At 67.2% G+C, this 22,801-nt stretch overlaps 1 protein-coding gene across 1 annotated transcript in view; it reads right to left on the reverse strand.

Annotated features, from left to right (window-relative positions):
* Positions 1–22,801, reverse strand: part of LOC137467855 (chromodomain-helicase-DNA-binding protein 3-like) — a 70,137-nt gene that overhangs the window by 33,510 nt on the left and 13,826 nt on the right. Inside the window, 14 exon segments of the mRNA XM_068179267.1 lie at positions 914–1,051; positions 3,371–3,571; positions 5,006–5,197; positions 6,718–6,817; positions 8,410–8,541; positions 10,651–10,748; positions 10,750–10,866; positions 12,230–12,427; positions 14,408–14,638; positions 16,292–16,470; positions 18,621–18,756; positions 19,621–19,751; positions 21,086–21,324; positions 22,232–22,356. Coding sequence (XP_068035368.1) covers positions 914–1,051; positions 3,371–3,571; positions 5,006–5,197; positions 6,718–6,817; positions 8,410–8,541; positions 10,651–10,748; positions 10,750–10,866; positions 12,230–12,427; positions 14,408–14,638; positions 16,292–16,470; positions 18,621–18,756; positions 19,621–19,751; positions 21,086–21,324; positions 22,232–22,356 — 2,217 coding nt within the window.

The following is a 22,801-nucleotide window of genomic DNA, read 5'->3' on the forward strand; positions in this document are numbered from 1 at the left end:
CTGGAACAGCCCTGACCTCCCATCCGGGCACCCCAAATCCACCTGGGACAGCCCTGATCCCCCCTCAGACCCCAAAATCCACCCGGGCACCCCGAACTCTCCTGGGCACCCCTGATCCCCCCACCCGGGCACCCTGAATCCACCTGGGCACCCCAAAATCCACCTGGGCACCCCAAAATCCACCCGGGCACCCCAAAATCCACCCGGGCACCCCGAACCCAGCGGGACAGCCCTGATCCTCTCATCCGGGCACCCCGAACCCTCCTGGGCACCCCTGATCCCCCCATCCGGGCACCCCAAATCCACCTGGGCACCCCAAAATCCACCCGGGCACCCCGAACCCACAGGGACAGCCCTGATCCCCCCACCTGGGCACCCCGAATCCACCTGGGCACCCCAAATCCACCTGGGCACCCCGAACCCTCCTGGGCACCCCTGATCCCCCCATCCGGGCACCCCGAACCCACCGGGACAGCCCTGATCCCCCCACCTGGGCACCCCAAATCCACCTGGGCACCCCTGATCCCCCCTCAGACCCCAAAATCCACCTGGGCACCCCAAATCCACCTGGGCACCCCAGATCCACCTGGGCACCCCTGATCTCCCCATCCAGGCACCCCAAATCCACCTGGGCACCCCAAAATCCACCTGGGGCAGCCCTGACACCTGCCTGGGCACCCTCAGACCCTGAAATCAGGGAGATCCCCGGGTTTTGGGGTACCCACCAGCCCCATGCCCGGGTTTTGGGGTGCTCCCCAGCCCCACGCCTGGGTTTTGGGGCACTCCCCAGCCCCATGCCCGGGTTTTGGGATGCCCACCAACCCCATGCCCGGGTTTTGGGGTGCCCACCAACCCCATGCCCGGGTTTTGGGATGCCCCCAGCCCCATGCCCGGGTTTTGGGGTGCCCCCCACCTTGGACTGGTTGTTTTTGAGGCGGTGGGCCTCGTCCACCACCAGGCAGGCCCAGCGGATGGAGCCCAGCGCCGCCTGGTCGATGGTGATGAGCTCGTAGGACGTGAGCAGCACGTGGAACTTCACCTGGGCCTCGCGCTGCGGGCACGGGGAGGGCTCAGCGGGACCCCCCAGCCCCCCCGGCACCCCAAAACATGGAAAAACCCCGCCCAGAACCCCAAAACATGGAAAAACCCCGCCCAGAACCCCCCCCGGCACCCCAAAACATGGAAAAACCAAACCCGGCACCCCCCGGCACCCCAAAACATGGAAAAACCCCACCCAGAACCCCAAAACATGGAAAAACCCCACCCAGAACCCCAAAACATGGAAAAAACCCGCCCAGAACCCCAAAACATGGAAAAACCCACCCAGAACCCCAAAACATGGAAAAAACCCGCCCAGAACCCCAAAACATGGAAAAACCCCAGCCAGAACCCCAAGGTGACCCAAGTGTCCATGTGTCACCCTGCTGTCCCCCAGGTGTCCAGGTGCCACCCCAGGTGTCCATGTGCCACCCCCAGGTCTCCATGTGCCACCTCCTGTCCCCCAGGTCTCCATGTGCCATCTCCCGTCCCCCTGGTGTCCAGGTGCCACCCCATGGGGGTCCATGTGCCACCCCCAGGTGTCCATGTGCCACCCCCAGGTCTCCATGTGCCACCTCCCGTCCCCCAGGTGTCCAGGTGCCACCCCCAGGTGTCCATGTGCCACCCCCAGGTGTCCATGTGCCACCTCCTGTCCCCCAGGTGTCCAGGTGCCACCCCAGGTGTCCACGTGCCACCCCCAGGTGTCCAGGTGCTACCTCCTGTCCCCCAGGTGTCCATGTGCCACCTCCTGTCCCCCAGGTGTCCATGTGCCACCTCCTGTCCCCCAGGTGTCCAGGTGCCACCCCATGGGGGTCCATGTGCCACCCCCAGGTGTCCATGTGCCACCCCCAGGTGTCCATGTGCCACCTCCTGTCCCCCAGGTGTCCAGGTGCCACCCCAGGTGTCCAGGTGCCACCCCCAGGTGTCCAGGTGCCACCTCCTGTCCCCCAGGTGTCCATGTGCCACCTCCTGTCCCCCAGGTGTCCAGGTGCCACCCCAGGTGTCCAGGTGCCACCCCCAGGTGTCCAGGTGCCACCTCCTGTCCCCCAGGTGTCCAGGTGCCACCCCAGGTGTCCAGGTGCCACCCCCAGGTGTCCAGGTGCCACCTCCTGTCCCCCAGGTCTCCATGTGCCACCTCCCGTCCCCCAGGTGTCCAGGTGCCACCCCCAGATGTCCACGTGCCACCCCCAGGTGTCCATGTGCCACCTCCCATCCCCCACGTGTCCAGGTGCCACCACCAGGTGTCCAGGTGCCACCCCCAGGTCTCCATGTGCCATCTCCCGTCCCCCTGGTGTCCAGGTGCCACCCCTGGTGTGCAGGTGCCACCCCAGGTGTCCAGGTGCCACCACCAGGTCTCCATGTGCCACCTCCTGTCCCCCAGGTGTCCAGGTGCCACCCCAGGTGTCCATGTGCCACCTCCCGTCCCCCAGGTGTCCACGTGCCACCCCCAGGTCTCCATGTGCCACCTCCCGTCCCCCAGGTGTCCAGGTGCCACCCCAGGTGTCCAGGTGCCACCCCCAGGTCTCCATGTGCCACCTCCCGTCCCCCAGGTGTCCAAGTGCCACCCCAGGTGTGCAGGTGCCACCACCACGTGTCCAGGTGCCACCACCAGGTGTGCAGGTGCCACCCCAGGTGTCCATGTGCCACCACCAGGTCTCCATGTGCCACCTCCTGTCCCCCAGGTCTCCATGTGCCATCTCCCGTCCCCCTGGTGTCCAGGTGCCACCCCAGGTGTGCAGGTGCCACCACCATGTGTCCAGGTGCCACCCCCAGGTGTCCATGTGCCACCTCCTGTCCCCCAGGTGTCCAGGTGCCACCCCCACGTCTCCATGTGCCACCCCAGGTGTCCAGGTGCCACCCCCACGTCTCCATGTGCCACCTCCCGTCCCCCAGGTGTCCAGGTGCCACCACCACGTGTCCAGGTGCCACCCCAGGTGTCCAGGTGCCACCCCCAGGTCTCCATGTGCCACCTCCTGTCCCCCAGGTGTCCAGGTGCCATCCCAGATGTCCACGTGCCACCCCCAGGTCTCCATGTGCCACCTCCTGTCCCCCAGGTCTCCATGTGCCACCTCCCATCCTCCTGGTGTCCAGGTGCCACCGCAGGTGTGCAGGTGCCACCACCACCTGTCCAGGTGCCACCCCCAGGTCTCCATGTGCCACCTCCTGTCCCCCAGGTCTCCATGTGCCATCTCCCGTCCCCCAGGTGTCCAGGTGCCACCACCACGTGTCCAGGTGCCACCCCCAGGTCTCCACGTGCCACCTCCTGTCCCCCAGGTGTCCAGGTGCCACCGCAGGTGTCCAGGTGCCACCCCAGGTGTGCCGTGCCCCTCACCTTCATCTTGAAGGCCTTCTTGCCGCCCTTCATGGCGTTGTCGTCGAAGGAGAACTCGTTCTCGCGGATGATGGCCCTGCTGTCCTTGTCCCCGGTGTAGGTGACAACGTAGAAGGCCGGGGCCCACATCTGGAACTCGCGCTCCCAGTTGATGATGGTGGAGAGCGGCGCGCTGACGAGGAACGGGCCCTTGGTGTGGCCCTGGGGGACACGGTGTCACACGGGGACACGCCCTGGGGACACTGTGTCACACGGGGACACGCCCTGGGGACACTGTGTCACACGGGGACACGCCCTGGGGACACGCCCTGGGGACACGGGGACACGCCCTGGGGACACTGTGTCACACGGGGACACGCCCTGGGGACACGCCCTGGGGACACGGGGACACGCCCTGGGGACACAGGGACACACAGGGACACGCCCTGGGGACATGGGGACACACCCTGGGGACACGGTGTCACACGGGGACACACCCTGGGGACACGGTGTCACACGGGGACACGCCCTGGGGACACGGGGACACGCCCTGGGGACACAGGGACACACAGGGACACGGGAACACACCCTGGGGACACGGTGTCACATGGGGACACGCCCTGGGGACACGCCCTGGGGACACACGGGGACACGCCCTGGGGACACACCCTGGGGACACACCCTGGGGACACACCCTGGGGACACTGTGTCACATGGGGACACGCCCTGGGGACATGGGGACACGGGGACACGCCCTGGGGACACGCCCTGGGGACATGGGGACACACCCTGGGGACACTGTGTCACACGGGGACACGCCCTGGGGACACACCCTGGGGACACAGGGACACACGGGGACATGCCCTGGGGACACACCCTGGGGACACACCCTCGGGACACGGGGACACGCCCTGGGGACACGGGGACACAACCTAGGGACACTGTGTCACATGGGGACACGCCCTGGGGACACGCCCTGGGGACACGGTGTCACACCGTGGGTGACTGCAGTGACCACGAGGGTGCCCCCAGGCCCACATGGGTGCCCCCAGCCCCACGTGGTTGCCCCCAGCCCCACGTGGTTGCCCCCAGGCCCACGTAGCTGCCCCCAGCCCCATGTGGGTGCCCCCAGCCGCACGTGGGTGCCCCCAGCCCCATGTGGGTGCCCCCAGCCGCACGTGGGTGCCCCCAGCCCCATGTGGGTGCCCCCAGTGACCACGAGGGTGCCCCCAGTCCCACATAGGTGCCCCCAGCCCCACTTAGGTGCCCCCAGCCCCATGTGGGTACCCCCAGCCCCATGTGGGTGCCCCCAGGCCCACTTAGGTGCCCCCAGCCCCATGTGGGTGCCCCCAGCCCCACTTAGGTGCCCCCAGCCCCATGTGGGTACCCCCAGCCCCATGTGGGTGCCCCCAGGCCCACTTAGGTGCCCCCAGCCCCATGTGGGTGCCCCCAGCCCCACTTAGGTGCCCCCAGGCCCAGGTGGGTGCCCCCAGCCCCACTTAGGTGCCCCCAGGCCCACGTGGGTGCCCCCAGGCCCACGTGGGTGCCCCCAGTTACCATGAGGGTGCCCCCAGCCCCTTGTGGGTGCCCCCGGTGACCACACGGGTGCCCCCAGGCCGCACGTGGTTGCCCCCAGCCCCCCGCAGGTGCCCTCACCTCCTTGTAGAGCGAGTAGAGGAAGACGATGGTCTGGATGGTCTTGCCCAGCCCCATCTCGTCGGCCAGGATGGTGTCGGTGCTCTGCGCCCACGAGAAGCGCAGCCAGTTGAGCCCCTCCAGCTGGTACAGGTGCAGCGTCCCGCCCGTGGCCGTGATGAAGCGCGGCTGCGTCTCGTACTTCACCGTGGGCTGCGGGGACACGGCTGTCACCGCGGGGGACACGCCGCCCCAGAAACCCCCCCGGGGGGCTGCGAAGGACGTGGAGGGGTCACGGGGCTCAGGGGAACCGGGTCTGGGGGGGACTCAGGACACCTCAAAAACTCCTGTGGTGCTGGGAAGGGCGTGGAGGGGTCACGGGGCTCAGGGGAACCGGGTTTGGGGGGGACTCAGGACACCCCAAAAACCCCCAGGGAGCTGGAGGTGTCACAGGGCTCAGGGGAACCAGGTTTGGGGGGGACTCAGGGCACCCCAAAAACTCCCATGGGGCTGGGAAGGGCGTGGAGGGGTCGGGGGGCTCAGGGGAACCGGGTTTGGGGGGGACTCAGGTGTTCAGGACACCCCAAAAACCCCCGGGGGGCTGGGAAGGACGTGGAGGGGTCACAGGGCTCAGGGGAACCAGGTCTGGGGGGGACTCAGGGTGTTCAGGACACCCCAAAAACCTCCAGAGGCCTGGAGGTGTCACAGAGCTCAGGGGAACCAAATTTGGGGAACTCAGGTGTTCAGGACACCCCAAAAACCCCCGGGGGGCTGGGAAGGCCGTGGAGGGGTCACGGGGCTCAGGGGAACCAGGTTTGGGGGAGACTCAGGGCACCCCAAAAACTCCCATGGGGCTGGGAAGGACGTGGAGGGGTCATGGGGCTCAGGGGAACCAGGTTTGGGGGAGACTCAGGGCACCCTAAAAACCCCCGGGGGGCTGGGAAGGACATGGAGGGGTCACAGGGCTCAGGGGAACCAGGTTTGGGGGAGACTCAGGTGTTCAGGACACCCCAAAAACCCCCTGGGGGCTGGACGTGGAGGGGTCAGGAGACTCAGGGGAACCAGGTTTGGGGGGAACTCGGGGGTTCAGGACACCCCAAAAACCCCCGGGGGGCTGGGAAGGACGTGGAGGGGTCACAGGGCTCAGGGGAACCAGGTCTGGGGGGGACTCAGGGTGTTCAGGACACCCCAAAAACCTCCAGAGGCCTGGAGGGGTCACGGGGCTCAGGTGGGCTCAGGTGTGTCAGGGGAACCAGGTTTGGGGGAGACTCAGGGCACCCCAAAAACTCCCATGGGGCTGGGAAGGATGTGGAGGGGTCGGGGGGCTCAGGGGAACCAGGTTTGGAGGGGACTCAGGTGTTCAGGACACCCCAAAAACCCCCGGGGGGCTGGGAAGGACGTGGAGGGGTCAGGGGGCTCAGAGGAACCAGGTTTGGGGGAGACTCAGGGCACCCCAAAAACTCCCATGGGGCTGGGAAGGGCGTGGAGGGGTCGGGGGGCTCAGGGGAACCAGGTTTTGGGGTGCCCAGGGATTTCCCAAAGGTCCCTGTGGGGTTCCCCCAGGGTTTGGGGGTGCCTGACTTTGGGGGTGTCCAGGTGTCCCTGGATGGGGATGTCCACAAGGTTCCCCCAGTTTTTGGGGTATTTAGGTTTTTGGGGTGCCCAGTTTTTGGGGGTGTTTAGGTTTTTGGGATGCTGGGTTTTTGGGGTGCCCGGGTTTTGGGGTCACTCACGTCGTTGGTGGGCGAGTCGGGGGGCCCCTCCCCCGGCGTCTCCTTCTTCTTCTTCTTGTACCGGCGCGGCTGGGCCGGGTCCTCCCCCATGAACACCTCCCTGGGGACACCGGGGACACCGGGGACATCGGGGACATCGGGGGACATCGGGGGACATGAGGGGGCATCGGGGACATCGGGGACATTGGGGACATGAGGGGACATCGGGGACATCGGGGACACCAGGGGACATTGGGGAAATCGGGGACACCGGGGACATGAGGGGACATGAGGGGACATTGGGGACACCAGGGGACACCAGGGGACATGAGGGGACATCGGGGAGATCAGAGGACACCAGGGGACATCAGGGACATGAGGGGACATCGGGGACACCAGGAGACATCAGGGACACAGGGGAGATCAGAGGACACCAGGGGACATCGGGGACACCAGGGGACACCGGAGGACATGAGGGACACCAGTGGACACCAGGGACACAGGGACACCAGGGGACACCAGGGGGACACCGGAGTGGGACAGGAGACGAGCAGGACGCAGGGACACGGGGGGACAAAGGGACACGGCGATGGTGACACGGAAGAGTGACAAGGGACACACAGCCATGAGGCCGTGGGGACACAGGGACAGAGCGCGGTGACAGGGACACGAGGGCGGGAACACGGGGACATGGGACGGGGACAAGAGACACACGGGGGGGACGTGGGGACACGTGGCAGCGTGAGAGCATTGCGGGATGCCGGGTCCTCCGTGTCCCCGGCTGCCACCGGGGTCCCTCCCAGTGTCCCCAGTGTCCCCAGTGTCCATCCCAGTGTCCCCAGTGTCCCTCCCAGTGTCCCCTCCCAGTGTCCCCAGTGTCCCCAGTGTCCATCCCAGTGTCCCCAGTGTCCCTCCCAGCGTCCCCTCCCAGTGTCCCCAGTGTCCCCAGTGTCCATCCCAGTGTCCCCAGTGTCCCTCCCAGTGTCCCCAGTGTCCCCAGTGTCCATCCCAGTGTCCCCAGTGTCCCCAGTGTCCCCTCCCAGTGTCCCCAGTGTCCCCAGTGTCCCTCCCAGTGTCCCCAGTGTCCATCCCAGTGTCCATCCCAGTGTCCCCAGTGTCCCTCCCAGTGTCCCCAGTGTCCATCCCAGTGTCCCCAGTGTCCCCAGTGTCCCCAGTGTCCCCAGTGTCCCTCCCAGTGTCCATCCCAGTGTCCCTCCCAGTGTCCATCCCAGTGTCCCCAGTGTCCCTCCCAGTGTCCCTCCCAGTGTCCCCAGTGTCCCCAGTGTCCATCCCAGTGTCCCCAGTGTCCCCAGTGTCCCTCACCAGTGTTTCCAGTAGGCACATCCCTGTAACCCCGATGTCCCCAGTGTCCCCAGTGTCCCCAGTGTCCATCCCAGTGTCCCCAGTGTCCCTCCCAGTGTCCATCCCAGTGTCCCTCCCAGTGTCCCCAGTGTCCCCAGTGTCCATCCCAGTGTCCATCCCAGTGTCCCCAGTGTCCATCCCAGTGTCCCCAGTGTCCCTCACCGGTGTTTCCAGTAGGCACATCCCTGTAACCCTGATGTCCCCAGTGTCCCCAGTGTCCATCCCAGTGTCCCTCCCAGTGTCCCCAGTGTCCCCAGTGTCCCTCACCGGTGTTTCCAGTAGGCACATCCCTGTAACCCTGATGTCCCCAGCGTCCCTCCCAGTGTCCCCAGTGTCCCCAGTGTCCCTCACCGGTGTTTCCAGTAGGCCAGCTTGTGCAGGTCGTAGTCGGGGATGGGCATCTCGTCCTCCTCCCAGGTGGCCTGGTCGTAGGGCAGGTCCCGCCACTTCACCAGGTAGTGGTACTGCCCCTTCCGGTCCACGCTGCGCGGCACCGCGTCACCCGGGGCAGGGGGACACGGGGGACACGCGGGGACATGCGGGGACATGGCGTCACCCGGGGCAGGGGACACGGGGGACACGCGGGGACACACAGGGACACGGCGTCACCCGGGGCACAGGGACACGGGGGACACACGGGGACACACGGGGACACGCGGGGACACGCGGGGCATGGGGACACGGGGGACACGCGGGGACATGCGGGGACATGGCGTCACCCGGGGCAGGGGACACGGGGGACACCCACGAACACCCAGGACACCCAGGGACACCCAGGGACACCGCGTCACCCGGGGCACGGGGGACACCCGGGGACACCCAAGTACACCCAGGCACCCAGGGCACGGGGGACACGGGGGACACGCGGGGACACCGCGTCACCCGGGGCACGGGGACACGGGGGACACCCGGGGACACCCAAGTACACCCAGGCACCTGGGGCACGGGGACACGCGGGGACACGCGGGGACACCGCGTCACCCCGGGCACGCGGACACGGGGGACACCCACGAACACCCAGGGACACGCAGGGACACCCAGGGACACCGCGTCACCCGGGGCACGGGGACACGGGGGACACGCGGGGACACCGCATCACCCAGGGCACGGGGACACGGGGGACACATGGGGACACCCAGGGCATGGGGGACACCCAGGGACACCCACGAACACCCAGGGACACCCAGGGACACACAGGGACACCCAGGGACACCGCGTCACCCGGTGCACGGGGACACGGGGGACACCCAGGGACACCCAGGGACACCGCGTCACCCTGGGCACGGGGACACGGGGGACACATGGGGACACCCAGGGCATGGGGGACACCCAGGGACACCCACGAACACCCACGAACACCCAGGGACACCCAGGGACACCCAGGGACACCCAGGGACACCGCGTCACCCGGGGCACAGGGACACGGGGGACACCCGGGGACACGCGGGGACAACCAGGGACACCGCGTCACCCGGGGCACGGGGACACCCACGAACACCCACGAACACCCAGGGACACCCAGGGACACCCACGAACACCCAGGGACACCCAGGGACACGCAGGGACACCCAGGGACACCGCGTCACCCGGCGCACGGGGACATGGGGGACACCCACGAACACCCAGGGACACCCAGGGACACCCAGGGGCACCCAGGGACACCCAGGGACACCCAGGGACACGCAGGGACACGGCGTCACCTGGGGCACGGGGACACCATGGGTGCCACCAGTGTCCCCAAACCCCCCCTTGGCCACTGCCCTCACCCACACCCCTGTCCCCTGGGGATTTGGGGGTGCCCCAGGTGGATTTGGGGTGCCCTGGAGGATATTTGGGGGTGCCTCAGGGTGATATGGGGGTGCCCTCAGATGACTTGGGGTGCCCCGGGGTGATTTGGGGGTGCCTCGGTGGGGAATTTAGGGGTGCCTCAGGGTGATTTGGGGTGCCCTGGAGGATATTTGGGGGGGCCTCAAGGGGGAATTTGGGGGTGACCTGGAGGATATTTGGGGGGGCCTCAAGGGGGAATTTGGGGGTGACCTGGAGGATATTTGGGGGCGCCTCAGGGGGGAATTTAGGGGTGACCTGGAGGATATTTGGGGGTGCCTCGGGGGGAATTTAGGGGTGACCTGGAGGATATTTGGGGGTGCCCTGGAGGATATTTGGGGGTGCCCTGGAGGATATTTGGGGGCGCCTCAGGGGGGAATTTGGGGGTGCCCTGGAGGATATTTGGGGGTGCCCTAGAGGATATTTGGGGCACCTCAGGGGGGAATTTGGGGGTGCCCTGGAGGATATTTGGGGGTGGCCTAGAGGATACTTGGGGGTGCCCTGGAGGATATTTGGGGGCGCCTCAGGGGGGAATTTGGCGGTGCCCTGGAGGATATTTGGGGGTGCCCTGGAGGACTTGGGGGGTGGCCTGGAGGATATTTGGGGGTGGCCTGGAGGATATTTGGGGGCACCTCAGGGGGGAATTTGGGGGTGCCCTGGAGGATATTTGGGGGTGCCTCAGGGGGGAATTTGGGGGTGCCCTGGAGGATATTTGGGGGTGGCCTGGAGGATATTTGGGGTGCCCTGGAGGATATTTGGGGTCCCCACCTGTGGTTGATGATGCGGTGCACCGTCATCCACTCGGGTTTGATGCCGTAGCGGTAGAAGCGCTCCTCCATGCCCCCGAAAAGGGGGTCCCCCCCCCGCCCCCCGCTTCTCGCTCTTGGGGTCGTCGTCCCCGGAGCCGTAGTCCAGGGGAGGGGGCTCGTCCATGTCGTTCTTCCGCTGGTAGTTCCGGTACATCACCAGGTGGAAGATCTCCAGCTGCGCCCCGAAATCAGAGGGGACACCCCAAAGTTAGGGGGGACACCCCGAAGTTAGAGGGGACATCCCAAAGTTAGGGGGGACACCCCAAAGTTAGAGGAGACAACCCAAAGTTAGGGGGGAGCACCCCAAAATTAGGGGGGAACACCCCAGAGTTAGGGGGGAACACCCCAAAATTAGAGGGGACATCCCAAAGTTAGAGGGGACACCCCAAAATTAGGGGGGAACACCCCAGAGTTAGTGGGGAACACCCCAAAGTTAGAGGGGAGCACCCCAGAGTTAGGGGGGAACACCCCAAAGTTAGAGGGGACATCCCAAAGTTAGAGGGGACATCCCAAAGTTAGGGGGGAGACACCCCAAAGTTAGAGGGGACACCCCAAAATTAGAGGGGAACACCCCAGAGTTAGGGGGGAACACCCCAAAGTTAGGGGGGAACAACCCAAAGTTAGGGGGGAACACCCCAAAATTAGGGGGGAACACCCCAGAGTTAGGGGGGAACACCCCAGAGTTAGGGTGGAACACCCCAAAGTTAGAAGAGACAACCCAAAGTTAGGGGGGAGCACCCCAAAGTTAGAGGGGACACCCCAAAGTTAGAGGGGAAACCCCAAAATTAGAGGGGACACCCCAAAGTTAGGGGGGAACACCCCAGAGTTAGAGGGGAACACCCCAAAATTAGGGGGGAACACCCCAAAATTAGGGGGGAACACCCCAAAGTCAGATAGGGCACACAAAAATTAGCAGGGAGACCCCAAGGTGAGAGTGGAACACCCCAAAATCAGAGGGGGCACCCCAAAGTTAGAGAGGGCATCCCGAAGTTAAAGGGGAGCACCCCAAAATTAGAGGGGAGCGCACCTCAAAGTTGAGCCTCCCACAGGTGTTCCCCATACTTTGGGGGGTTCCCCAATACTTTGGGGGGTTCACCCACACTTTGGGGGGTTCACCCATACTTTGGGGGTTCCCCAGGTTTTTGGGGTCCCTCCCCCGATGTTTTGGGGTGCCCCAGGCGTACCTGCAGCTCCTTGATCCAGGAGGACAGGAGCCCAGCCATGCTGAGCCCCCCCAGGTGCCCAGGTGTTCCCCCATACTTTGGGGGGTTCCCCCATACTTTGGGGGGTTGCCCAGGTTTTTGGGGGGGTTCACCCATACTTTGGGGGTTCCCCCAGCTTTTTGGGGTCCCCTCCCCGATGTTTTGGGGTGCCCCAGGCGTACCTGCAGCTCCTTGATCCAGGACAGGCCTGTCCATCCTGAGCCCCCCCAGGTGCCCAGGTGTTCCCCCATACTTTAGGGTGCTCCCCCATACTTTGGGGGTTTCCCCAGGTTTTTGGGGTCCCTCCCCCGATGTTTTGGGGTGCCCCAGGCGTACCTGCAGCTCCTTGATCCAGGAGCAGTGCCAGTAGGACAGCCCCACCCACTTGACGAAGAACTCGCGCTCGGAGCGGCCCTGCAGGGCCTGGGGGGGCCCCTCCTGCGCCTGGGGGGCGCCGGGCGCGGCCACGGGGGCGGGGGGCTCCCCCCAGCGCCAGTACAGGATCTTCTGCACGCGCCCCTTCAGCACCGGGCACTGCGGGCACAGCGGGGACGCTGCCGGGGACGCACGGGGACGCCCAGGGGACACCCAGGGGACACCCAGGGACACCCAGGGGATGCCCAGGGGACACCCAGGGGACACTGCTGGGGATGCCCAGGGACACCCAGGGGATGCCCAGGGACACCCAGGGGACACTGTCAGGGGACACCCAGGGGACACCCAGGGACACCCAGGGGACACCCAGGGGATGCCCAGGGACACCCAGGGGACACTGCCAGGGGATGCCCAGGGACACCCAGGGACACCCAGGGGACACTGCCAGGGGACACTGCCGGGGGACACTGCCGGGGACACCCAGGGACACCCAGGGGACACCCAGGGGATGCCCAGGGACACTGCCAGGCGATGCCCAGGGACACCCAGGGGACACCCAGGGGACACCCAGGGGATGCCCAGGGACACCCAGGGGACACTGCCAGGGGACACCCAGGGGACACCCAGGGACGCCCAGGGGACACCCAGGGGACACCCAGGGACACCCAGGGGATGCCCAGGGGACGCCCAGGGGATGCCCAGGGACGCCAAGGGACGCCCAGGGACACCCAGGGGACACCCAGGGGACACTGCCGGGGACACCCAGGGGACACTGCCAGGGGACACTGCCAGGGGACACCCAGGGGACGCCCAGGGGATGCCCAGGGACACCCAGGGGACACTGCCGGGGACGCCCAGGGGACACCCAGGGGACACTGCTGGGGACGCCCAGGGAACGCCCAGGGAACGCCCAGGGAACGCCCAGGGGACACCCAGGGGACACTGCCGGGGACACCCAGGGGACACTGCCGGGGACACCCAGGGGACACTGCCAGGGGACACTGCCAGGGGACACCCAGGGGACGCCCAGGGGATGCCCAGGGACACCCAGGGGACACTGCCGGGGACGCCCAGGGGACACCCAGGGGACACTGCTGGGGACGCCCAGGGAACGCCCAGGGAACGCCCAGGGAACGCCCAGGGGACACCCAGGGGACGCCCAGGGGATGCCCAGGGACACCCAGGGGACGCCCAGGGGACACCCAGGGGACACTGCTGAGGACACCCAGGGACACCCAGGGGACACCCAGGGACACCCAGGGGACGCCCAGCAGAGGGGGCGCAGGGCTGTGCCCCGAGGTGGGGCCCTGCGCTGGCCCCGTGAGCCCACAGTGGCCCCACGTCCCCACATCCCCATGGCCAACAGTGTCCCCACGTCCCCACAGTGTCCCCATGGCCCCCAATGTCCCCACAGTGTCCCCATGGCCCCATATCCCCATGGCCCACAGTGTCTCCATGTCCCCACAGTGTCCCCCCATCCCCCTATGTCCCTATATCCCCCCATGTCCCCGTGTCCCCCACACCCCCGGTGTCCCCGTGTCCCCCCCACACCCCCGGTGTCCCTGTGTCCCCCACACCCCCGGTGTCCCCGCTGTCCCCAGTGTCCCCATGTCCCCAGTGTCCCCATGTCCCCCACACACCCCCGGTGTCCCCGCTGTCCCCAGTGTCCCCATGTCCCCCACACACCCCCGGTGTCCCCGTGTCCCCATGTCCCCCACACACCCCCGGTGTCCCCATGTCCCCAGTGTCCCCATGTCCCCCACACCCCCGCTGTCCCCATGTCCCCAGTGTCCCCATGTCCCCCACACCCCCGGTGTCCCTGTGTCCCCCACACCCCCGCTGTCCCCAGTGTCCCCGTGTCCCCCACACCCCCGCTGTCCCCATGTCCCCAGTGTCCCCATGTCCCCCACACACCCCCGGTGTCCCCATGTCCCCAGTGTCCCCGTGTCCCCCACACACCCCCGGTGTCCCCGTGTCCCCAGTGTCCCCGTGTCCCCCACACACCCCCGGTGTCCCCGTGTCCCCCCCACACCCCCGGTGTCCCCATGTCCCCCACACCCCCGGTGTCCCCACTGTCCCCAGTGTCCCCGTGTCCCCCCCACACCCCCGGTGTCCCGGTGTCCCCGTGTCCCCCGGTACCGTGCAGCGGGGACAGAGCCACTCGCCGTTGGGGACCTCGGGCAGGGGCGGGTTGAGGCAGTGGATGTGGTAGGAGGACACGCAGGCGTCGCAGCACAGCAGCTCGCCGCCGTCCTTGCACACGCGGCAGTACTCCATGTGGTCATCCTCCTCCTCCTTCTCGCCCTCCTCCTCCTCCTCTTCCTCCTCCTCCTCCTCCTCCTTGGCCTCCCACTGCACGCCCTCCTTCTCCTGGGGACGGATCGGGGTCAGAGGGGCGACCCCGAAACAGCCCCACAGGGACGGACAGGACAGCAGGGAAGGGACCAGAACAGCCCCCGGAGACCCCAAACTGCCAGAGAACAGCCCCAAAACAGCCCCTGGACACACCAAACTGCCAGGGAACGGCCCCAAAACAGCCCCTGGACACCCCAAACTGCCAGGGAACGGCCCCAAAACAGCCCCTGGAGACCCCAAACTGCCAGGGAACGGCCCCAAAACAGCCCCCGGAGACCCCAAACTGCCAGAGACACCCAAACTGCCAGGGAACGGCCCCAAAACAGCCCCGGGAGACCACAGAACTCCTGGAGACCCCAAACTGCCAGAGACACCCAAACTGCCAGGGAATGGCCCCAAAACAGCCCCTGGAGACCCCAAACGGCCAGGGAACGACCCCAAAATAGCTCCTGGACACCCCAGAACTCCTGGAGACCCCAAACTGCCAGGGAACGGCCCCAAAACAGCCCTGGAGACCCCAGAACTCCTGGAGACCCCAAACTGCCAGAGACCCCAAACTGCCAGGGAACGGCCCCAAAACAGCCCCTGGACACCCCAAACTGCCAGGGAACGGCCCCAAAACAGCCCCCGGACACCCCAGAACTCCTGGAGACCCCAAACTGCCAGGGAACGGCCCCGAGGGACTCCCAGGATGCCCTAAATGACCTCCAATCCCTCCCAGCCCCCTCCAACCTCCCCGTAAAAACCCCCGGCAGCCCCTCAAAACCCCCCAGGATGCCCCCAGTGCCCCTCAGCCCCCTCCCAGTTCCCCCCCAGTCCCCTCCCCGTGTCCCCCAGTCCCCTCAGGATGCCCCCAGTGCCCTCAGGATGACCCTAGACCCTGCCCCAGGATGCCCCCAGTGCCCCCCAGTGCCCCCAGGATGCCCTCAGTGCCCCCCAGTGCTCTCAGGATGCCCCCAGTGCCCCCCAGTCCCCTCCCAGTGCCCTCAGGATGCCCCTAGACCCTGCCCCAGGATGCCCCCAGTACCCCCCAGTGCCCTCAGGATGACCCCAGTGCCCCCCAGTCCCCTCCCAGTGCCCTCAGGATGCCCCTAGACGCCCCCCCAGGATGCCCTCAGTGCCCCCCAGTGCCCTCCCAGAGCCCCCCAGTGCCCCCCAGTGCTCTCAGGATGCCCCCAGTGCCCCCAGTGCCCTCCCAGAGCCCCCAGTGCCCTCAGGATGCCCCTAGACCCTGCCCCAGGATGCCCCCAGTGCCCCCAGTCCCCTCCCAGAGCCCCCCAGTGCCCTCAGGATGCCCCCAGACCCTGCCCCAGGATGCCCTCAGTGCCCCCCAGTGCCCTCCCAGAGCCCCCAGTGCCCTCAGGATGCCCCTAGACCCTGCCCCAGGATGCCCCCAGTGCCCTCAGGATGCCCCTAGACCCTGCCCCAGGATGCCCCCAGACCCCCCCCAGTGCCCTCCCAGAGCCCCCAGTGCCCTTAGGATGCCCCTAGACCCTGCCCCAGGATGCCCCCAGTGCCCCCCAGGATGCCCCCAGTACCCCCCAGTGCCCCCAGGATGCCCCCAGTACCCCCCAGTGCCCCCAGGATGCCCCCAGTGCCCCCCAGTGCTCTCAGGATGCCCCCAGTGCCCTCCCAGTGCCCCCCAGTGCCCCCAGCGGCGCCGCTCACGCAGTGGGGGCAGCTCCAGCGTCCCTCGGGGGCGCGGTCCAGCTCGGGGTCCAGGCACACCAGGTGGTAGGCGCGGGGACAGGTGTCACACAGGATGATCTCCCCGCCCTGCTGGCACACCTCGCAGTAGTCCTGGTGGTCCGTCTCGTAGCCATCGCCCTCCTCCTCCGGGCCCGGCCCTGCGGGGACGGCGGCACGGCTGTCACCGCTGTCACCGCTGGCGGCCACCGCGCCCGCGGGGGCTCAGGGGGCGTGGGGGGCAATGGGGGCACTGGGGACAGGGATGGGGACACTGGGGACGGGGTTGAGGGGCACTGGGGACAGGGATGGGGACACTGGGGACACTGGGGATGGGGCAATGGGGGCACTGGGGACAGGGATGGGGACACTGGGGACACTGGGGACACTGGGGATGGGGTTGAGGGGCACTGGGGACAGGGATGGGGACACTGGGGACGGGGTTGAGGGGCACTGGGGACAGGGATGGGGACACTGGGGACACTGGGGATGGGGCAATGGGGGCACTGGGGACAGGGATGGGGACACTGGGGATGGGGTTGAGGGGCACTGGGGACACTGGGGATGGGGCAATGGGGGCACTAGGGACAGGGATGGGGACACTGGGGATGGGGTTGAGGGGCACTGGGGACACTGGGGATGGGGCAATGGGGGCACTGGGGACAGGGATGGGGACACTGGGGACACTGGGGGAACTGGGGATGGGTACACTGGGAGAACTGGGGGAACTGGGGATGGGGACACTGGGGACACTGGGGATGGGGTTGAGGGGCACTGGGGACAGGGATGGGGACACTGGGGATGGGGCTGAGGGACACTGGGAGAACTGGGGATTGGGCAATGGGGGCAATGGGGACAGGGATGGGGACACTGGGGACACTGGGGACACTGGGGATGGGGTTGAGGGGCACTGGGGACAGGGATGGGGACACTGGGGACACTGGGGACACTGGGGACGGGGTTGAGGGGCACTGGGGACAGGGATGGGGACACTGGGGACACTGGGGATGGGGCAATGGGGGCACTGGGGACAGGGATGGGGACACTGGGGATGGGGCAATGGGGGCACTGGGGACACTGGGGATGGGGCTGAGGGGCACTGGGGAGAGGGATGGGGACACTGGGGACACTGGGGACAGAGGGATGGGGACAAGGGGACACTGGGAACACTGGGGGAACTGGGGATGGGGCTGAAGGGCACTGAGGACATGGGGACACTGGGAACAGAGGAATGGGGACATGGGGACACTGGGAACACTGGGGGACACTGGGGATGGGGCTGAAGGGCACTGGGGACATGGGGACACTGGGAACAGAGGAATGGGGACATGGGGACACTGGGAACACTGGGGACAGGGATGGGGACACTGGGGACACTGGGGACAGAGGGATGGGGACATGGGGACACTGGGAACAGCAGGATGGAGGAACTGGGGACATGGCTGGAGACACAGGAACAGGGCTGGGGGCACGGGGACAGGGCTGGGGACACGGGAACAGGGCTGGGGACACGGGGACAGGGCTGGGGACACGGGGACAGGGCTGGGGACACAGGAACAGGGCTGGGGACACGGGGACAGGGCTGGGGACACGGGGACAGGGCTGGGGACACAGGAACAGGGCTGGGGACACAGGAACAGGGCTGGGGGCACAGGAACAGGGCTGGGGACACGGGGACATGGCTGGAGACACAGGAACAGGGCTGGGGGCACAGGAACAGGGCTGGGGGCACGGGAACAGGGCTGGGGACACAGGGACAGGGCTGGGGACACGGGGACAGGGCTGGGGACATGGGGACAGGGCTGGGGACACAGGGACAGGGCTGGGGACACAGGAACAGGGCTGGGGGCACAGGAACAGGGCTGGGGGCACAGGAACAGGGCTGGGGACACGGGGACAGGGCTGGGGACACAGGAACAGGGCTGGGGGCACGGGAACAGGGCTGGGGACACGGGGACAGGGCTGGGGACACCTTGGGGACACCCCTCCGAGGACACCAGGGGCTGGGGACCCCCCCAGCCACCACCACCGGGCTGGAGACAGAGACAGCACCACGGCCTCCACTCTGGGGGGACACCCGTGGGGGCTTGGGGACCCCGGGTGACACCTTGGGGACACTTGGGGTGTCTCACCGTGCGCGGGCGCCGTGCCCGTCCCCACGGGGCCGCGCTCCCGGCCCGGCCCGGCGCCGGGGGCTGCAAGGAGAGACGGGGGGAGGGGACACGGGGACGTCACCCGGCCGTCCCCATCGCCCAAGCGGGGTGGCGGTGGTGGCACCCGGGGACACTCGGGGACACGTGGGGACGCTCACCCTTCTTCTTCTTGCGCCCGGGGCGGCCCCGCTTGAGCTTCTTGAGGCGCGTGGTGGGGTCGGGGCGGGGGGTGGCCCCCAGCACCCCGGGGCTCTCGGCGTCCGACTCCTCCTCGGCCTCGCCCGCGTCCTCGCTCTGCACGGGGACAGCGGGGACATCGGGTCACCGGGTCACCGGGGGACAGCGGGGACAGCAGGGACATCGGGTCACCGGGGGACAGCAGGGACAGCAGCAGAGACAGTGGGGACAGCAGGGACATCGGGTCACCGGGGGACAGCGGGGACAGCAGGGACATCGGGTCACCAGGGGACAGCGGGGACAAGCGTCCAATCCCATGTCCTCGGTGTCGCTGTCCCTGGGTGTCCCCACCCTCAGTGTCCCCATTCCCTCCCTGCTCTGTCCCCCAGTGTCCCCAGTGCCCCTTGCTCTGTCCCCCAGTGTCCCCAGTGTCCCCCAGTGTCCCCAGTGCCCCTTGCCCTGTCCCCCAGTGTCCCCAGTGTCCCCATTCCCTCCGTGCCCTGTCCCCCAGTGTCCCCAGTGCCCCTTGCTCTGTCCCCCAGTGTCCCCAGTGTCCCCCAGTGTCCCCAGTGCCCCTTGCTCTGTCCCCCAGTGTCCCCAGTGTCCCCAGTGCCCCCAGTGCCCCCAGTGTCCCCAGTGCCCCTTGCTCTGTCCCCCAGTGTCCCCAGTGTCCCCATTCCCTCCCTGCCTTGTCCCCCAGTGCCCCCAGTGTCCCCAGTGCCCCTTGCCCTGTCCCCCAGTGTCCCCATTCCCTCCCTGCCCTGTCCCCCAGTGTCACCAGTGTCCCTCAGTGTCCCCAGTGTCCCCATTCCTTCCCTGCTCTGTCCCCTAGTGTCCCCCAGTGCTCCCAGTGTCCCCAGTGCCCCTTGCCCTGTCCCCCAGTGTCCCCAGTGTCCCCAGTGCCCCTTGCCCTGTCCCCCAGTGTCCCCCAGTGTCCCCCAGTGTCCCCCAGTGTCCCCAGTGCCCCTCGGGGGCACTCACCGAGCTGCTCTTCTTGCGTTTGCCTCCCAGTACTCCCAGTTTGATCTTGAGCGGGGCCATCTTCCTGCCCTTCATCTTCCTCTTCAGCTCGGGCACCCGCGGGCTCTTGCTGCGCTTCTTGTGCCCGGGGCCTGGGGGGCACGGGGGGGGTCAGGGACCCCCGAACCACCCCAGGGACCCCCCCTCAACCACCTCAAACCACCCCAGGGACCCCAAACCACCACAGGGCTCCCCCCTCAAGCAACCCAGGGCCCCCCAAAACTACCCCAGAGACCCCCCAAAACCACCCTGGAGAACCCCAAACCACCCCAGAGACCCCCTCAACCACCCCAGAGACCCCCAAAACCATCCCAGTGACCCCCCCAAACCCCCCAGTAACTCCCCAAAGCCCCCCAGTGACCCCCAAACCCACCAGTAAATCCCCAAATCCCCCAACCCCCAAACCCCCCAGTAACTCCCCAAAGCCCTCCAGTGACCCCCAAACCCCCCAGTAACTCCCCAACCCCCCCCCAGTAACTCCCCAAAGCCCCCCAGTGACCCCCAAACCCCCCAGTAACTCCCCAAAGCCCCCCAGTGACCCCCAAACCCCCTCAGTAACTCCCCAAAGCCCCCCAGTGACCCCCAAACCCCCCCAGTAACTCCCCAAAGCCCCCCAGTAACTCCCCAAAGCCCCCCAGTGACCCCCAAACCCCCTCAGTAACTCCCCAAAGCCCCCCAGTGACCCCCAAACCCCCCCAGTAACTCCCCAAAGCCCCCCAGTAACTCCCCAAAGCCCCCCAGTGACCCCCAAACCCCCTCAGTAACTCCCCAAATCCCCCAAACCCTCCAGTGACCCCCAACCCCCCACCAGTAACTCCCCAAAGCCCCCCAGTGACCCCCAAACCCCCCAGTAACTCCCCAAACCCCCCCAGTGACCCCCAAACCCCCCCAGTGACCCCCAAACCCCCCAGTAACTCCCCAAAGCCCCCCAGTAACTCCCCAAAGACCCCCAGTGACCCCCAAACCCCTCCCAGTAACTCCCCAAAGCCCCCCAGTGACCCCCAAACCCCTCCCAGTAACTCCCCAAAGCCCCCCAGTGACCCCCAACCCCCCCCAGTAACTCCCCAAACCCCCCAGTGACCCCCAAACCCCCCCAGTAACTCCCCAAAGCCCCCCAGTGACCCCCAAACCCCCCTCAGTAACTCCCCAAATCCCCCAACCCCCAAACCCCCCAGTGACCCCCAAACCCCCCCAGTAACTCCCCAAATCCCCCAACCCCCAAACCCCCCAGTGACCCCCAAACCCCCCAGTAACTCCCCAAACCCCCCAGTAACTCCCCAAACCACCCCAGAGACCCCCCTCAACCACCCCGGAGACCCCCAAAACCATCCGAGTGACCCCCCCCAAACCCCCACCCACCCGAGGGTGACCCCACAGACCCGGGGGGGTACCCCCAGACCCCCTGAGGGTGGGGAGGGGTCCCCACCTTTGCCCTCCTTGGTCTTGGCCTTGCGCAGGGGCGGGGGCGGCGCCTCGGGGGCCACGGCGGCCACGGCGGCCGACACCTGCTCGGCCACGGCGGCCGCTGCGGCCGCTGCGGCCGCGGCCACGGCGGCGGCCGAGCCCTTGAAGGGGTTGTTGGCGCTGAACTCCCTCCACTTGGCCCCCAGGATGGTCATCATCTTGGACATGGGGATTTTGGGGTTCTTCTTGGCGATCAGGGGCCTGCAGAGCGAGGGGCGAGGTGGGAGGGGGGTCCAAAGGCGTGGGGGGCATGAGGGGGCGTGAGGGAGACCCTCAGGGTGTCCCCCAAACACCAAGAGGGACCCTCAGGGTGCCCCCAAATACAAAGAGGGACCCCTGGGGTGCCCCCAAACACAAAGAGGGACCCCCAGGAGCCCCGGGGTGCCCCCAAACGCCCAAAGGGACCCTCAGGGTGCCCCCAAACACAAAGAGGGACCCCCAGGACCCCTGGGGTGCCCCCGAAACACCCAGAGGAACCTCCCAGGACCCACAGGATGGCCTCCCAACACCCAAAGGGACCCCCGGGACTCTCAGGGTGCCCCCCAAACACCCAGAGGGACCCTCAGGACCCCTGGGGTGCCCCCAAACACCCAGAGGGACCCCCAGGGTGCCCCCAAACACCCAGAGGAACCTCCCAGGACCCACGGGATGGCCTCCCAACACCCAAAGGGACCCTCAGGACCCCTGGGGTGCCCCCAAACACCCAAAGGGACCCTCAGGATGCCCCCCAAACACCCAAAGGGACCCCCAGGAGCCCCGGGGTGCCCCCAAACGCCCAAAGGGACCCTCAGGGTGCCCCCAAACACCCAGAGGAACCTCCCAGGACCCACGGGATGGCCTCCCAACACACAAAGGGACCCTCAGGACCCCTGGGGTGCCCCCCAAACACCCAAAGGGACCCTCAGGGTGCCCCCCAAACACCCAGAGGGACCCCCAGGACCCACGGGATGGCCCCCAAACACCCAAAGGGACCCCCAGGGTGGCCCCAAACACCCAAAGGGCCCCCCCGGACTCTCAGGGTGCCCCCCAAACACCCAAAGGGACCCTCAGGGTGCCCCCCAAACAGCCAGAGGGACCCCCAGGAGTGCCGGGGTGCCCCCAGCCCCACCTCATGAACTGGCTGAAGGCCTTGTAGTTGGTGAGGGTGTGATAATCCTCCTCGGTGAACACGTGGTCCACGTCCTCCAGCCCCCAGGCCCCCAGCAGCTGCGCCGAGGATTTCTGCTCCACTGCCTGCTGGGGACACGGGGGTGACGTGGGGGGACGCCAGGATGGGGAGAAACAAACACCAGCCACGGGGACAGAGAGGAGGAGAAGGAAACACGTCACCTGTCGGGACCCCGATGGTCCCAACGTGGGTGATGGGACCCCCCCAACGAGGACCAGAGGGGAGATGGGCCCCCCGTGGGCACCCAAGGGGTTTTGGGAACACCACAGGGACCTACACAGGTGATGGGACCCCCATGGGGACTCCCCACAGGTGTTGGGACCCCCATGAGAACCCCACACAGGTGATGGGACCCCCATGAGAACCCCACACAGGTGATGGGACCCCCATGAGAACCCCACACAGGCGATGGGACCCCACACAGGTATCAGGACCCTCATGAGAACCCCCCATAGGTGTCGGGACCCCCATGAGAACCCCACACAGGTGATGGGACCCCCATGAGGACCC

The sequence above is a fragment of the Anomalospiza imberbis genome, unplaced genomic scaffold, assembly GCF_031753505.1.
Source record: "Anomalospiza imberbis isolate Cuckoo-Finch-1a 21T00152 unplaced genomic scaffold, ASM3175350v1 scaffold_82, whole genome shotgun sequence".
Lineage (NCBI taxonomy): Eukaryota > Metazoa > Chordata > Aves > Passeriformes > Viduidae > Anomalospiza > Anomalospiza imberbis.